The sequence below is a fragment of the Diuraphis noxia genome, unplaced genomic scaffold (assembly GCF_037042655.1).
Source record: "Diuraphis noxia isolate RWA-SAM2 unplaced genomic scaffold, SU_Dnox_SAM2 contig0001, whole genome shotgun sequence".
NCBI lineage: Eukaryota > Metazoa > Arthropoda > Insecta > Hemiptera > Aphididae > Diuraphis > Diuraphis noxia.
Window position 1 is genome coordinate 38,904,833 of NW_028301711.1, and position 18,068 is coordinate 38,922,900.

At 27.6% G+C, this 18,068-nt stretch overlaps 2 protein-coding genes across 4 annotated transcripts in view; both read left to right on the top strand.

Annotated features, from left to right (window-relative positions):
- Positions 1-2,485: 2,485 nt before the first annotated feature.
- On the top strand, positions 2,486-6,578 carry LOC107168327 (axonemal dynein light intermediate polypeptide 1-like). The gene is made up of 5 exons (XM_015517740.2): positions 2,486-2,572; positions 3,244-3,478; positions 3,612-3,760; positions 5,419-5,625; positions 6,501-6,578. Exons 1-5 carry the CDS (start codon positions 2,486-2,488, stop codon positions 6,576-6,578), a joined length of 756 nt encoding a protein of 251 aa, XP_015373226.1.
- An 8,497-nt stretch (positions 6,579-15,075) lies between these two features.
- The window catches only part of LOC107168243 (polyamine-transporting ATPase 13A3-like), a 30,997-nt gene continuing 28,004 nt past the window's right edge, over positions 15,076-18,068 (top strand). For 2 of the 3 annotated variants that reach the window (XM_089216658.1, XM_089216651.1), the window contains exon 1: positions 15,080-15,571. Coding sequence is in view for 2 of the 3 variants with exons in the window: in XM_089216651.1 (XP_089072777.1) it covers positions 15,556-15,571 (16 nt within the window). In the remaining variant the exon portion in view is untranslated. Of the gene's footprint in view, positions 15,572-18,068 lie in introns of all 3 variants that reach the window. The other variant, XM_089216663.1, reaches the window with a different exon arrangement.

Sequence of the window (18,068 nt, forward strand, 5' to 3'; positions counted from 1 at the left end):
AAAACAAGACAAATACCTACCATAAATTACCAAAAGTGATTTTAAAAATAAACACTTATGAAAAAAACATGTTTTCGATATTTCCATGATTGATAACTTTTATGAGTGATGAAAACTAAAATGTATAATAATTAATATTATAATATAAAACAAATGTCTACAGCGGTAGCATTGAATAGGTACCTATTCAAGCTTTGGCGACTACTTAAATTCAGAAGATTCCATTTTCCAATTGGTATGAACCAATTTTGTGTTTTGGTTGGGATTTACTTCATTTGTCTGTTATATTTATAATATATACTAATTGCAATGATTAAATAATTATAATAATTATATATAGGTATCAAAATTAATTTATATTTTATTCCAAAAGCAGTCTCCATCAGCTGAAATTTAAATATAAGTTTATAAAATCATACTGCAATTATCTACATAATAGTAATTATTACACTTACACGTAACACGTTATCGTTTATGTAAATACAATGAAATATAACTTATAGGTACATCTAGTTATTACATTGTAAAATTTCAATTGATTTCTAAATTTTAATTTTTAATTTTTATATATTTTATACATTTTAATACTAATGAGATCATTTAAATAAAAGTATATAATATACTATATATTATATACATATAACAGGGATGGGCAACTCAAAGTAACTAGTGGGCCACTTTTAAATACTTTAAAATCTAGCGGGCCGCAGGAGAAAGCAAAAAAAAATTAAAATTTTATTTTTTATTTTTATTTATTTATATTTACAATTATTATTTAATGTGATACTTGAGGATGAGGTTTTTCAATAGACAATTTAGTAAAATCCACTTCTATTTCCGTAGCGCGGGCCAGATAAAAAAGGTACGCGGGCCGCCAGTTGCCCATCCCTGACATATAAGAATCTCACTTAAAATGAAACAAATTTCACGTAATCGTGTGTTTATAAACTATACGAATATTTTAAAAACACAATATTGCTACATGTAATACACTAATACCCAATATACAGCCATTATTTCCCGACGAGATTGGGACTTTATTTTTTTGGATTGTATCCTCGAAACCGGTTTTATGAACAAGCTATTGTTTAGAAGAATGTCACAAGTAGATTAATTTCATTTTAAAGTTATGTATGAAAGTATATAAACAATTATTTTTTTTCATTTCCGAGAAAAATATCTTTATTTAATATATAAAACATACAAATATAATGTATTGGAAATCATTCAAATGTGTACCTATACTTTTTGGGACTAATTGGTAATTATAATTTTTCAATCTCTATTATATATAATAATGCACTAACAATATTGTTCTAAATAAATAGATTCACAACATTTTTTAAGTTTTATGCTAATATTTGATTACAATAAAAGTTGTATACCACGATTATTCAATTTAAAATAATAAATTTCGCATAATATTTCCAATATTATTTAATTCTAACTGAAATTTGCATTCGAATAATGAAACATACAGCTTAAGGATCGTGTTACACTATATAATTTAAAAATGACCGTATTTATTTCAAAGCTCAAAAGCATTTATACAACTCCGAGAGATGTTTGATACCAACAATTTGATTCCAATGTACATTATTGTATTTCAAAATTACTTAAATCGATATTCCATTGTTTAGTATAAAATAATGTTGTGTTATTATAATATGTATTAATTTAAGCTAAATTTCAAATATAGTTGGTTTATCACAATTATTTAATTTGAATGCATGTTATCAGTGCCGTACCCATGATTTTCTTTGACGTAGAGCGACAATATTTTATTGTATGGTATTACCGGGTATAGAAACTAGTACCTAAGTTTAAAATTCGGGGGGAGGGGGGACCTTAAAGCCCTCTCCCTAAGCTATGACACTGCATGTTATATTATATTCATTATATTTTACATAAATAAAGGGGGAAACTAGTTTTGCTGTAGCTTTCAATTGTATTACGTCGTCATTGAGAGTAGGTCACTAATTCACTATAATATAAATTTTGAATTTGAATTTGAATTTGAATTGTCTGTCACCTTATATTTCTAAGTATATTTTTTATTTTATATATGGCTATAAGTTATTTATTTTTCCACTATAGTAATTCTAACAATAGGTAAGGTAGATTAGTAGAACCTTTTTTTATCAATTTAAAATTGAATAATGTAGTTATATAGTAATATATTAGAAATAATATAATAATAATATGTACCTCTATTATAATTTAGAATTTTTATTATTATTAAATAAAACTAAATTAATTTTTACTAAATTTTTTTATTATAGGTACATATTTATAAATTCAATTTTGTTTTCAGACAAGTATAACAAGTTATAAATGTGATTAAAAAAACAAACAAACAATTAAATATAAATAATAAACACGATTATTGTAACTAATCAATAACAAAAGTAAACGTAGGCTAAAAGTCAATATATATATTTTTGTAAATGAGTATAGCATAATATTTACGTATTACTGCTACTAAATGAGTGATACCGAATTTCTTACGTTTTTAAGCAAAGGAGTCTTAAAATGGAACTTTGTCGAGGATATCACAGACATTCAAGAACAAGTAATATAATATGGATATAAAGATTAAAGTCGGCTTTACATATTTGAAATTGTTGAAAGCCAATTTTTCCATTCAAAAAGTAGATAATATTTTGTTATATTATAATGTACTTAACACGTACATCTTATAATATTATATTGTAATACATTCGCAATAACTTACATACTTATATAATGTGATTTTCAAAGATTCGTTGTTCTTGTATACATAAAATATCACATGCGAGATATTTCTCTTGCTATTGCAAACTGCAATAAAATATTGTGTAACTGTGAGCTCGGCTTTGAAAATTAAATGCATTTTTGAAAAACTAATTATTAGAAAAATTAACAAATCTTGCAATTTTTTATTTCATATGTTATTTAATGTACGGTACTAAAAAACTAATCATATATGTACTGCAAGATAGAAATTTAAAGTTACAATACAATATAATATATTTTGAAATAATGATATTTTCTACGTTGTTAACTATTGTAACTATTATGTTACACACTTATGCACCCGCATAAAAATATATTTAATTAATTATATTTAAAGGTACTAATAATATATAATAATAAAATAAACTTTTAATTTAACTTTTCCAACGCTGCAGTACAACGACTTTTTTTTAAATACATCGACGATTTGTGATTTAATACATTTTTACCAAACCGAAATATTTTTAGAATAATGGTGATGGTAAAAAATCTATACTAGAAGAAATATTTCCTCCCAGAGTATGGACTCGCATTGATAACAATAACAAGACGTTAACTTTGAGACAAACGATTTCCAGAGAACCATCAAACAGGGACAGTGTATCCAAAATGATTGCTACATTGAACCATTTAGAACAGCTTTATCAATTTCAGCAAAAAGGGATATGCGAAACAAGAAACTCTGTTTACAATTTATTTTTCGGTAATACAAAGTCCATATATAAATACAATACACAGAATACAGATAACATGTAAACTTTGTGTTATTACTAACTGCTCTTGTACTCCATAACAATATTAATTATTATATATTATGTTATAATATAATGTAAAAGATGAAGTCTTGAGACAAGTCATAATTATGGACGAAGATCTTGGAGCAATTTTATACAGGATTCACAACGAGTTTAAGAATATGATTTTTATCTTCAAATGTATGTACGATAAGGCGGTGGTGACTAATAATTTGTACCCGGATTCATCGGTAATTATTGATTTATAATAACATAATATAGATATCTATTTATCTACATATTATTTATTTAAGTACTTATAATAGTATACCATAAATGAATATAGACGAATTAGAGACGCCGATACGGTATAGTTATGATAATATTATAATATCTTAATATAGTTATTGTATAGATATACTTGCCAGTGTTCTAATCAGCCTAACTATCTGTCGGCTGACAACAGTAATTTTGACTTAAGTAGGTCTTATTTTCATTCTTATAATACATCGTTGTAAAAAACCGTCATTATATTAATATTTTATTGTCAATTTTTAACAAACCATCAAATTTTCCAACAGTAGATTTTCGATCACACCTTTTTTTTTAATCATCAAATAAACTGTAAATAATTTATTTATCAATTTTTTAATCATAATCTGTACTAAACGATATGAATGTGCCTGCTAAATAGAATAAACAAGAATTATACACTAAAAAGTTTACTTCCGGCAGCGGTCCTGCAAAAATATTAACTTCAACAATAGTTAATTTTAATCGGAACATCGTGATAATGAAATATATTAATTTGTCATTTATTGAGTCAACGGTATAAAAGTAGTGGACACTGGACTCTGAATAAAAATTCAACGATTGTAATCATAATGACCCTTAATGTTAGTGTAATAAAAGTACCATTAACACTCGTTATATAGTTTTTAATTTTTATTCATGAATAAACATTTTAAAATACAATAGCTACCGATAACTGCCAATAGCCCTGTCAACTGCAAATTCTTAATTTATTTTATTACAATGAGGTAGATTGGGTATTATAATTAGTAGGTACACTGTATATTCAGTAAGATACAAGTAGGCACTGCACAACTGCGCAATAATTATAATATGTGACCGATAAGTATGAATCATATTCCAGATGGCCATTATGTAGTCATTTTCCAAAACGATTATAATAGATATATGATAAAATAGTCAGTTCAAATGAAACATGTCTCCAAAATCATATTACCATATTATGGGGTGAATTCATTAAAGACCTCAAACGAAATATTCTACTTCATGGTTCATATTATTATGTCGAACGATAATATATAGGTAGTGTAATCGATATTGTCGACCACCTGTAAGTTACGATTATTTCTTTTTAAGCCAAATTAACAACAAACAACAAACGCTATTTTGAAAAACATTGAGCAGGTCTACTCATTTTTACCGCAGGTTAAAATAAATAATTATATTTAAACATTAAAATATGTACTCCCTTTAATCAAAAATACAAGACTATACGTGTTTTAACGTATAATATTAAACCATTAAATGTTCAAGGTTAAGAATTAAGGTTTAGAATTAAGGAATAAAAACTATATTTAGTTAAAAATAATAATTCTAAGAATATTTTAAATTTTAAATATATTATAATTAATTATTATAATTTACGATATGTATTAATTTCTTACGTTTTTAGTAATATTACGTTTGATAAAATGTTGTTTTTATCTATATTCCAACTAGATTTTTTGTATTTTTGGTCTTTTTTTTTGTTACAAACCTGCTAACATGGAGGGAAACTAAATTAGCATTATACTTCCAAGTTCCAGGCTTATCAGCGGGATTCAGCCTGAATAGCTAAATAAATAAAATAATATAAGACGATATCATTACATTTTAGAACGTCGACCCTAAATTGTTAATGGAAGTTGAAGACTTGACAAGAATCAATAATGAATTAAAAATAAAATGTAGAATTTCAAAACAGAAATATTTAGACAGGTTGAAGAAAAAAGAGTCGGGTGAGGATTATAAATTTCTAGTTTCATTGAAAATGAAATATAAAATGCTGATGAACTACATAAAAAGATCAACCGAACAACTCAAAGTGAGCTAATAATTTAATGCATTTTTTTGGCTAAGTTATAAGAGTTGTCTGGTAGAAGCGACGCATTCCAAAATCTTTACTTTTAGGAACAGTTTTGGTCATTTGTTATACTGATTTTCATTATTAAAACTCGTGTTGGTAAACGTATTGTGTATAACAACGGAAAATATAGAAACCTGAATATGAAAATTACATAAATTAAATTGAATAGGTACATATAATGTATTTATTAGTGAATAATATGAAAATCAATGACGTACTTAGTTTAATCATAAATCATAATATAATACCTACTTATAATTTAAAATAATAACACAATTACATGAGTGATATCAAATATAAGATATGGGTATTTATGAATAGTGCATACAAATTAAACATTTGTTAAAACAAATGAATATTTTAGCCAACAAAAGTTTTCATTTTTTTATTATTTAAATTCCTAAAACATTAATACTGATATAACATAAATACAGTTTTCATTGTTTAATAATATCTTTTGTATGCATGTAGTGGCCTACTTCTTCATAGCCTTATACGATACATATAGTACCTATATAACTTATTTATTATAGTTATTGCTTATTTGTTGTCAGATGATTTGATACAAGTGGAATAGGGGTTTTCTGGTTTTTGGTTATTCATTTTTAAGTGGCATTTAATAAAAAAAATAAAAAAATTATTATTGTTTGAAATAAATAATATTAATTTTAAACTACATAAATTACGGAGGACCGCTGGTTTTGCATGTTCGCCTCGTGGCCGTTGTGACAAGTCCGATCTAACAACATAATTATTGCATGAACACTACGAGTACTACTTAGTACTTACATACTAATATCATATTATTGATAAGTATTTTTCTATTACTGCAGGAACAAATGAATATGATGACGCCGTCGACAAAGACTTCCTATCTGATCCAAAGTAAAGTCAATTCCACTAAGTTGTAATGGCTAATAATAAGGTTTATATTTTCTAACCTTTTCATTACCGCATTCAATTACACCGATATCAATTCGAACTTGGTCGATCATTGAATGTTTTAACCAAATGAGTAAAAGTAAATATTTTTTTCCAAAAGTGTTTTTTTTCTTCTGTTTATCCGTAACAGAGGTCAGAGAAACGATGTTTTGGACACATGAAATATAATTGGTAAATAATCGTCGAAGGTACAGTTACCACATATAATATATTATTATTTAAATTCAGCTGATAACAAGTAGTACTTGTCAAGTACCTACACGTCATGAGTAAAGAAACGTTCGGTTTAAGGTTTGCACGTTTTGTTATGCGCTTGCAGATGGTTTTAAAGGGATTCACAATAAAATAGAAATGGTCGTCGAGTTTCAGAGTTACCAAGGTCATTTCTGATTTACCCCAAAACTCTGAACACCGATGAGTAGAAGGAATATTGGTATTTTTATTAGTGTAATGGACGTGTATTATACCAAATTTACAATCACTTGTGGTATTTATTTATTTTTTGCGTGTTTGTCTTTTTTTTTGTAATTTCCAAATTCCAAACCATTTTCTCGCTCTCTCTCAAAAAAAGACTGCGTGTATATATATATATATAATATATATAAAAAAAAAACGAGGCGTGTCTTGTTCTATTTTTTTTCAACAAGTGAAATCGACGTGAAAGAATAGTTTAGTGTATGGGGACCGCGTATCCCAATAAAATATAATAAATCATTGTCGACGTATTATTATTATTACGTACAACGTACCTATATAGGTGTCCATACTCGACATGATTATTAAAATATGAAACTACATGATATGTATTATGTTAACAGCGCTAATTTAAAATAATAACAATCGTATAATATTCTGTACGGCCTAAAAGAGCACGCGCTTAAAAATATTAAAATGGTAAATACCACCAACTAGACACTATATACCGATGCAATTATAATGGGTTGCTGAGCTGTTAAATCGTACGGCGCGGCGTTTTTTTTTTTTTTAACAATATACAAACACCGCGCTTGTTTATAATATTTTAAAAGCAGTTGGTATAAAAATTGGGGGTTATAAATATTGTCATAATTAATTGTTGTAAATATTATGTTTTCTGCTTGACCACTATAAACTTTTTTTTTTCGACTTTGTGTGGCTAAGTATAAGTACTTACCTATTTGGTAAATATAAAACCTAACCTAAATAGTTACCTAGATTTATATTTGTTTTTAAGTTATTCCTCTCCAAACCATTCATAGTCGTCGACAATCACCTCTTCCACTATTTATGGTTTGAAATCATTATTGAATTCAATCTTTATTTACATTTTATTGCAATTCTCAAGAGTTACAAAAAAATGCATGGAATTCGGATCGTCGGGCTGTTCATTTTTAGGAAATTCTATGAATGTAGTAAAAATGTTCACATCGCGTATTCCATTCCCAATAATTGCACACGAAGCATTATTTAAGTGTCTTATTGAATACCTTCTCTAATGATAATACTCTACTAAATGATTTTTAATAGTAAATGTCTTATTATTTGTAAACAAATTAGTATACGGGTATGTAATATATTGTAATTTTAAATTATTTACTAATTAGGTACTATTTAGTATTGGTATTTATATTATATATTATGTATTGAATTCCTATTGGTAATCATTTCAAATCGAATTATTTTACTGTAATGTTTCAAATACCTAATTGAATTTTTAGAAATTTAAGTGCTTAGAAAATGTATAGAGTAAAATAATAAACTACTGAAATAATTGTTGTTATTGTTTTAATTTAAAACATAAACTAGGATGATACGACGGGTTTTTATACATATTATCAGCTAATATTCCTTCTTAAAGACATACAAATATAAAAAATAACTAACATACGTTTGATAGTCACAAATATGATATAAGTGTCCCAAAGATTTCTAAAATATGACATCCATAAATGACAAATGCCTATAAATGTTTCATGTACAAGCGATACGTGTATAACAAATTTGTCCGATTACGGACATTCACAAAGATAGTTACATACGTCAGACGAGGACGAATAATCAGCATTAAATCTATCAAAACAAAATTTGTCGACACAACGGCATGATAATATAATAAAAAAGGTGTTAGGTGATCCATTGAATGTTCACTTAATCATTGTTTAAAAATATTTTTTTTATGTGATTTAAATTTTAACGGACGCAGAATAATATAAACTTAGGTAAATTGTTAGAATTATTTTTTTCTTTGTTATTTATTAAGTTGTACTGTTTCTATGAAAAATTATAGTTTTACCATCATATATTCTAAAGTATAAAAATTATACAATATATATACATACATAAAAATCGAATTTTAAACGATTGCCTTTAATTATTAGTCAAATTATATTATTAAATTATTGGTTGTATAGGTAGGTCTTTAAAGTTTAGAGTGACACAGCTAGAGGAAGGTGCTCGAAAAATTAGTTTTGAATTTGAATTTATGCATTGATATGCCCCAATAATTATTCTGCTTTGGAGTATGAAATATTAAAAATGCATTTTATCATTCAAAAAAGTAGAAAAAAATTATTACAAAAACATTTTTTAAATACAAAATATTTTTATGAAAAATGTTGCTTTGCAATGAATCTTATATTTTCAAAATGATTAAAACTTTTCGTAATCAAGAACATAGATATTTAAACGAATCACCTTGTAAAGTAGTAATATTATAAAATTAAAAGTACATATAGCCAATACTATACGATATAGTTATGATTGCACTTGTGTAATTACAGCTTACTTTTTTCAGTACATCTACAGTATAGGTACCCGAAGAAATTATATTTTCAATTGAACGTGCTCTCGAATGTCGAATTATTATCGAAGTTTTTTTAGTAATTTTTTTTTTAGTATATTTATTTAGCCTTCGGGAGCGAACGCAATGACGGCTGAATAATAATTAAGTAGTTTACTGTATACGAATGTCTCTCTCTCTCTCTGCACACATATTATATATATTCTGTACATATTATGTACCTGGTATATAGTAATACGTCTATGTAGGTATACATCCATGTTCTAGTATATAAAATAGCATATCATATGCACATGTGTATATAATATTATACACACTTGTTGTACATCCGTCACGTCGAACCACGGGAATCGACCAGCACGTTCAGTTGTATACATAGGTATAAACATTTAATATAAAAATACGAAAGTATGTACACGTAACGACCGTACAAGTCCCCAGTATGGGACAATATTGCTGAATGCCTATATACAGACATATAGTGTACAATATAACACCGATTAGCACCATAATTAATCGAATTTTGCTGGTAGTTAAAAAAATAATGTTACGAACCATTTTATTCTAAAAAAAATAACAATGATAATGTTAAAATCCCCCTTGGAAACTAAATAAATATCGAATCCTTAGGTCAGTCAATGGGAAAGTTCTAACAATCTAATATGCTAAACATAATATTGTAAATGGTTAAATCGGTTCCTCTAACCATAATATAGTTTTCAAATTATTATACCTATAGCAGGTCTAAAAAAATATAATATATAATATTGTTTTTACGTTTTATGCGCCACACAGTTTTTTTTTACACTGTACTTGTCAAATTCGCTACGGGCCCGTTTAAAACGTTTAAGAAGTATTATCCAAATGAACAGCTAATAGTATACCTGTAAAAATAATTGATGCGTATAAGCCACAATAACCACACGCCCGTTTATGGTGTTAATCATAATAATATTATCATTCATAATTTACGCGGCGATTTGCAGATTATATAGTCACGCGCTATATACCTATACCTATACCTACTTATTATGAGACAAGTACGCTGTAAATTACTATTTGCGTTTGGTATTTATTTGCATATAATTTTTTTTTTTTTTAGTTTACTGTTAAGTATCATTATATCACTGGTGTGAGATTTTGTACACAGAAATCTGACCAGGAGTCTCACAAATTACAGTATCCGGTCGTGACTAGGCGTTTTCAATATGCATTCTCGATAATAGTTAGAACTTAGAACTATTCAATTTCAACTTTCTAACAACCTGTTACACGCATCATTACATTAAATACTCAATTATTATATTGTTATGAATGAACAAAGTCGAATTATTCCAGTTCATACGTATATCTATATATTGTTCTATAAAAATGTATATAGATATGTGCACAGACTTACTGCAATATGTGTTTTTGTCACATAAATTGGATTTATAAATGCTCTAAAAACCAGCCAGATATGTATATACACATATATATAAATTATATGCACTAAACAGTTCAAATATGCACATACAATAAATTATGCACTCAATAATTGTAAAAAAAAAATATTTTATTTCTCCATAAATCAAAATCAGTACATTGATTTGAAATCTGAATCGATATTTTCTCACCTTATATGTACCAACATCTATCGTAATTGATTGGACATATCCTGCAGGAAATCCGTATTAACATATAAATATTTATTTATACATTAGTATAAATTTAAAATAAAAATACTAATTTATTTTTACTATAATACTTTATATTTTTTTTCAAGTTCTGAAGTTCTTCCAAGATTTCTGGAATATATATATACCTATAAATGTGTACTATACGAATAAAATATATGTGGTTCAAATCATAAAATAAATCATTAATACCTCTCATACTCATAAAGTCGAATCATGTAAAAATTATGCTCCAAAAATAAATTTCATTTTTCTCTATGACACGAAAAAAAGGTGCTTACTTGACCTTTCATACAATTAACCAGCAAAAATATGGAATCGCATACAAATTCATTCTTTAATTATTATTATAAAGTTACGCTAATACACTTACCATTTACCAGTTACCACGTACCTACGGATTTTGGCGTTATTTTATAATTATAAAAATATTTTGATACTTGTATAAGCAATTTCATCGATTTCGCAAAAAAAGTACAGGTTAGATTTTTGCGGAAGATAAAAATTGAACTTTTTTAAATTCTTTGTACAAGATCAATATAATTTTGATTCTCGTTATGTAATCATTGAAATGTATATGTTTGTTGACTTAATATTACATTAAATATTTTATGTAAATAATAAAATACCCTTCTGATAAAAATGAGTATGTCGTACTGTCGTAGTTCATAGTTTATGACTTATTGGTATATAAAAATAATAAATATTACATTTTGTTGTGGAATTTCATTCAATAATTTCATTTGAATTTATTTAAGAATTATTAATGTGTACAAAATCATAAAATATTATGACTTGTACAAATAAAAATTAATTTTATTTTGTCAAAGTGAAATCTATTTTCTTTGTTTGTTTTAATTCAGTCAGCAGTTAACAAGTGTCTCACAAAGGCTTACTAATTTGAAACGATTATTAGGTATGTATAGTAACTGCTAAAACAACGCATATAGATTCCGTCGCCCTTAAAAATTAGTAAATAATTGTTTGACACTCACAATCTGTATATACTCTTTATAATATATATATATATATATATATATATATTTGTATATGTATAGCAATACTACTTACTGTCTTAGAATATACTTCAGCACCATGTTTTCTTCTCTAGTTACCACTTACCTGCAGCCTTCCACGGTGGTTCAGTCCAACATCAGTCATAAATCAATATTTATTTATAATGCATGAGTAAATATTAATTTAACGGAGTTTCTTAAAGAAGCCGAACCCAAATTTTAGACTTCTCTTCAATCTTCATCTTGACCTTTTGTATACAGTGCGGCGGCAAGTTGTTTGAGAGCTTGGTACCTTCTAACTAACTAAATAGAGATTTAAATATATGTAAACAAATAAGTATAACTATAACTGGGGCTTGGCTTTATAGGAATTTTGTAGTTTTTTGAAATGAGCGATACTTCTATCCGCGGTTAACTCTATACTCAAGACTTATATTAAATAATGATTATTATATAGTCTATCGAAAATCGAAATTAAAGTTTTTTGGATTGATTTTGATATTTTATAATGCTTGAATCATTTTTTTCTTAAAATCATAATAATATATATCTCAACAATATATCGTGATCAATATTCAAAAATCATGTTTATTAGAACCATAGTATGTAATTATTGATTGCGGATATATATCTGACATTCTTACTTCAATAATATTTAGTACTAATAAATTCTTTTAATTGATAAACATGATATTTACGCGACTCATAAATTTTTTTTTATACCTATTATATTATAAGTCAACACATTATATTAGGTTTTACTTTTTTTAGACAAATGATCTTTCTGTATAAAAATATTTTTACTATAAATTTCAATTTTTTTCTTCTTAAAATTATTAAAATATTTTTCTACTAATCAGATTAATTCTCTTAATCAGATATTCACTTTGCACGCACCTACAAGTCACTTAAATTTCATCATTTTAAATTGCCTTTAATTTACCTATAATGTCATAAAAAAAAACTATCAACTGCAGTTCCAAGTATAAAATCATAAAGAAACAATACATTTGTGATATTTCTCATAAAAACTGCTGTCAACACAATTGCCATTAATTATACGTCATCAAGGAAATTATTTTGAAACTAATTTTAAGCATTTTGAAATGTCAGCATTACTAAACGTAGCATTTTCTTTTAATAATTTAGAATAACAAACAGTTACAATTTTAAAACTTTAAATGTTACTTATTAGTTTATTACACCTTTAGTCGTTTAAATAAAAATGTCATAATAATCAGTTAAAATAGAATGAAATGTTGTATTGTTTGTATAATATTTACAAACGTACAAATAATGGTTTTAAAAAAAAATTCATTTTCTACAAGCTGCACTGTTGCAGTATGTTTACACTTAACTTTTTTGGTATAAATTCATTCAGTAAACATTTAAAAAAAAAAATAGAAATATTGAAACATGCGTCTATATGCTTAGAAATTGACTGCGTATGTTTTCACAACACAATTTTGTATTTTTTCATATGAAATTTAAATGATATCATTCACTATTTGAATATTATAATGACTTTTTTGATAGTGATCATAATATATTTACCATTTTATCTTACAAAAACAATAAATATTATGGTTTTGACAACAGAAAGTTAATTTAAATATTTATTCTTATTATTAAAACAAATACTACAAGAGACACGTTTTCTAAAATCTGTTAGAATGTTAGATAATAATAGATAGGTAGTAAAATACAATTTTAAATTGGAAAATTATACACAATAGTATTAAAAAAAATATTGATTCGCATAATTTATAAATGACATATTCAAAAGATAAAAAAAATAAAGATTTCTAGCTTGTCATAAAAGCCAAGAATTTATATAAAAAACTGAATATTTTTATTTTAAATACCTTTATACCTACCCATAAAATGGAATATATTAGACAGGAAAAACGATCGATTTGGGAAAAATTATATATTCGAAAATGGATAGTGGCTGTCAGCAGTCCTTAAGCTGGTGATGGACTGTGTTTTCAATTATATATCAATAACCTATTAACATTTTAGTAGAAAAAATAGTTGGTATAATTTTATTGCAGATTATGATGGGTAGGATTTCTTTTACTTTACCAGCTATCTAACATTTTTTTTATACATAATGGGTTTTAAATTTAGCTATTGGTTTGCAGTAACCAATGGGTGAAAAATAATGGCAATCGTGCAAACATTTTAACATATTTATGTTTATTCTTTTTAATAAATATTAATCTAAGTACTTACATACAATACGAAAATAATATTTTCATTTCAATTAAGAACTTAAAATTACGATTGTGTATTTAAATAATGAGATGCAGTTTCCTCAAATTCAAATATGGTATTTTCCCTTCTTCGAATTTTTAATTAACTAACAATATGAACCTTTCGAATCAAAGTTCGTTTTCTGGTTTTTAATGTTCTTACACCCTAACTTATCATGTATATAACTACATTAATAGAGACCAGTGAGAGAGAGGGAGGATCCTGAGACTCGGGTGGTGGAGAATATTGGTTTCATGCTCCGTAACAACAAATTTACGAGTCATAATAATAAAAATATATGTTTCGTCGGCGATTCTAGTCGTTTACGGCGTTCACCTGGGGCGACGACGACGACTGAACGCCGCCGCCGCCGATGCGCACACCGGTTCTTGAACGCATACCAACCTGTCCCGCCCTGCCACCCCCTCTCCCCTAACCATTCAGTAACCTACCGCCGCGCATACCAGGCGACAATCACATGCCCGACTTGCTCAGCACATATCTCAAATCTCGATCACGGCGTCCGTACGGTAAACAAAAACACGTGGATCTACAACAATAACAACAACAACAACAACAACAACACCAACAATAAATAATAATAGTAATTTACGGTGTCGGCGGGGGGCGGGGGCGGCGAGCAGCAGCTGTCTCGGTGCCGGAGTAGACTGCAACGCAGAGAGCCGGTTGGGTGATATTATTACATTATTATCATTATTATTATTACTGCAGCCGCACGACATTTTGCGATTGACGGTCGGCGGTGCACGGACGAAAACGAAAACGTCGTCGTCCAACGTCACCCAGACCGTAAACGAACTACTACGAAGGCGACTGCGGTGCGCGTTTTTAATTGTATTAAAAAATTAAATTAAACACATTACCGTGCACGCGCACGCGCCGCGCGCATGTACACCGAAGATAAGCCGGCCTAACGTAATTATTTATTTTATTTTATTCCGTTGCCGACCGTTACGCCGCCGCCGTAATAATATCGGTTAAACCGTCGTGGCTCGACCGAGATAACGAGCGCAACGCCGCGTGTAAAAAGCGGTTCGAACGGCCGCGCGGCCGACAGTATTGCACACGGTCGTCACGATGAGCGTACACGAGGTCGGCCGGCGGTCCGTCCGATGACGACGACGACCGAATCGAATAATAATAATAATTTATCGTAGAAGCCGAAAACTTTACCGACCGACAGCCAGTAGCAGCAGCCATGGTCTTGTGTTTTGGTAAGCATAATGCCTATACTTTTTACAGATCTTTAAAATACCTAATAATTATTATAATAATAATACGTTTATATAACTCTATAACATTCGTCATCGTGATATTATAATAATAGATAATAATAATAATAATATGTTATTATACGTGTACGATAACGCGTGTGTCGTCGTTATCGTTATGCAAGTTTTAACGGCGGCGGCAAAAATTTCGCATTGACATATTTTGTCGTCGTGCGATTTATTTTTTGGTACCCGACTAACATAGAACATGTACAACGATTTTGACGTTGTCATCGATGACGACCACGAAAAAGCTTTAAACGCTTTAAAATAATTCGATTTTGCCGCTCGGAAATCGACCAGCATTCGTCCGATCGATTGACGCGATTCCATCAATGGACATCGGTTTGGTCTTTGATTCCAACCGTACGTTATATAGGTAGTTATCAATTTAACGAGCATTACGTAATCTTTGAATGATTTATGCTTCGTATAATCCAATCGTCGTATAGATTACCTACATTTCGGTAATACACTGTCTGTTTTTAACAATTTTGTATGCAAATTACCTATCATGTTATTATAGAATCGGAAGTTTTCATAAAATATTATTATTATGATCATAATATATGCCTTTGTGGATACAACGCATTACAAAATACGTGCAATTCGTATAATACGTCTAACCGCTCAGTAATCTAACGAATTAATGAAATAATAATTAATATTGTTCACCATCAATGAATCATTTTTGATCTGTAGGTCATTACACGTACAAAGAGAGCTCCCAGTAGAACAACTCGACAGTGTTATACACTATACAGTCTACTACGTATAATCGGTACACGAGATGTGTACGGGTGTCGGGTGCATGGACGGGCATATTGTATTGGGATATAATAGATTAATAAATGGTTATGACTTGTGAGTAGTTACGATTAGGTATTTTATGAATTTATCGAAGTTGTTAACTATATCAATTACTCATAATTTCATAAATGTTGTTTTATTATTTGTTGACTTCTACCGTAGACACCGTTAACAAAAGTTGTCAACAACGCAATTTATAATGTACAATTAATGTAAATTTGAATAATAAATTTGTATAAATATACATTTTATTGACTTACAAAAATATGAAATGCTTATAAAAGAATTTGTATGAATTTATAATTGTTATATACATGAACGTAAACAGAATGTGTTGTATAACGAAATGTATATAATATACTTATACATTTTGGCATAACATTAAAAAACTGTATAATCATAAAATATAAAACGAGATAAATATTTGTTTATTATATTATGTAGACCACAAGCCACAACTTACAAGTCTCTGTAAAATGAGCTGTATATTATGAAATATCAGATTGTTAAATTTAAAGTTTTCTCTATTTGCTTTAATCATTTTTTTTAATTTAAAAAACTTTAATGGATGTTATTATAATATATATATTAGATATATTTTTATTATTTAAGATTTACGATTTATGATATTATTTAAATTGAATAAACAATATGTAAGTGTATGCTACTACTTTATTTACTTAGATAAATACCAATACTAATTTATAGTGAGAAACTCCACGTTGGTTACTGCTAAATACTAATATCTTCAAGTGGTTAACACGTGTGATGAGGCTTAAATTAAATTAATAATGTAGAATTACTTAATATATCATATATTACTAATTAGTACTCATGTGCCTTCATAGTGATGATGAAGAATTATGGTTATAGTTGAGCTTGAGTTAAAATTAAAAGTTTCAGGAAATTTAAGACGAAAAAAAGTAATTTCATATAGATCATACAAAACAGTAAAAAAATAAGACGTAACTCTTATAAAGGATAAAATACTTGATTGTAGTAAAAATTAATTACTAAAATATGTCAATTGTATTTATGTTATTGTATAAATTGCATTTCCGACTTCCGTTAGTTAAAAACAGAACTAAGGTTATTAAACATTATTTGTGTACCTGATATTTACATTGAGCAAAAAGTGTTATAAGCAATATAAGCTATACATTTATAACATACCTACTTACTTAATTCATTCTTCTTCAACCTGTTTAAAAGCATAATTTTTTAAATATTGTACCTCTATGAATTATCTAATATAATATATAATAATATTATGCACTATACATTGTGTGATCGTGACAATGTTCAATTTTTGGTCTTAAAGAAAGAAACGTCTCAAAAATGACGATTGTATTCTTGATTTTTTTGCTTCATCATACTCGGATTTCTTTCTAAATAATCAACAAACGTTTGATTAAACATCATCATAATTTGAACTACAATCTAATATTTAAATACAACAAAAATATATTTTTATGGCTCACCCATAGAACAAAGTTCATTTACGCATTAATCATTACTACTTACTAGTTGTTAAATCGAAAGGCTAATTTGCTTTATTATTCTTATCTAAATTTTATAATATAGTATATTTTATTATGTTGACAGAATATAAGAAATACGAATGCGTAGA

Excerpts from the sequence above, each read along its gene's own strand:
- LOC107168327 (XM_015517740.2), top strand. The coding sequence starts at position 2,486 with ATGAGTGATACCGAATTTCTTACGTTTTTAAGCAAAGGAGTCTTAAAA. Across the intron at positions 3,761-5,418 it reads ATTTGTACCCGGATTCATCG|AACGTCGACCCTAAATTGTT; the intron begins GTAATTATTGAT and ends ATTACATTTTAG. Across the intron at positions 5,626-6,500 it reads GATCAACCGAACAACTCAAA|GAACAAATGAATATGATGAC; the intron begins GTGAGCTAATAA and ends CTATTACTGCAG.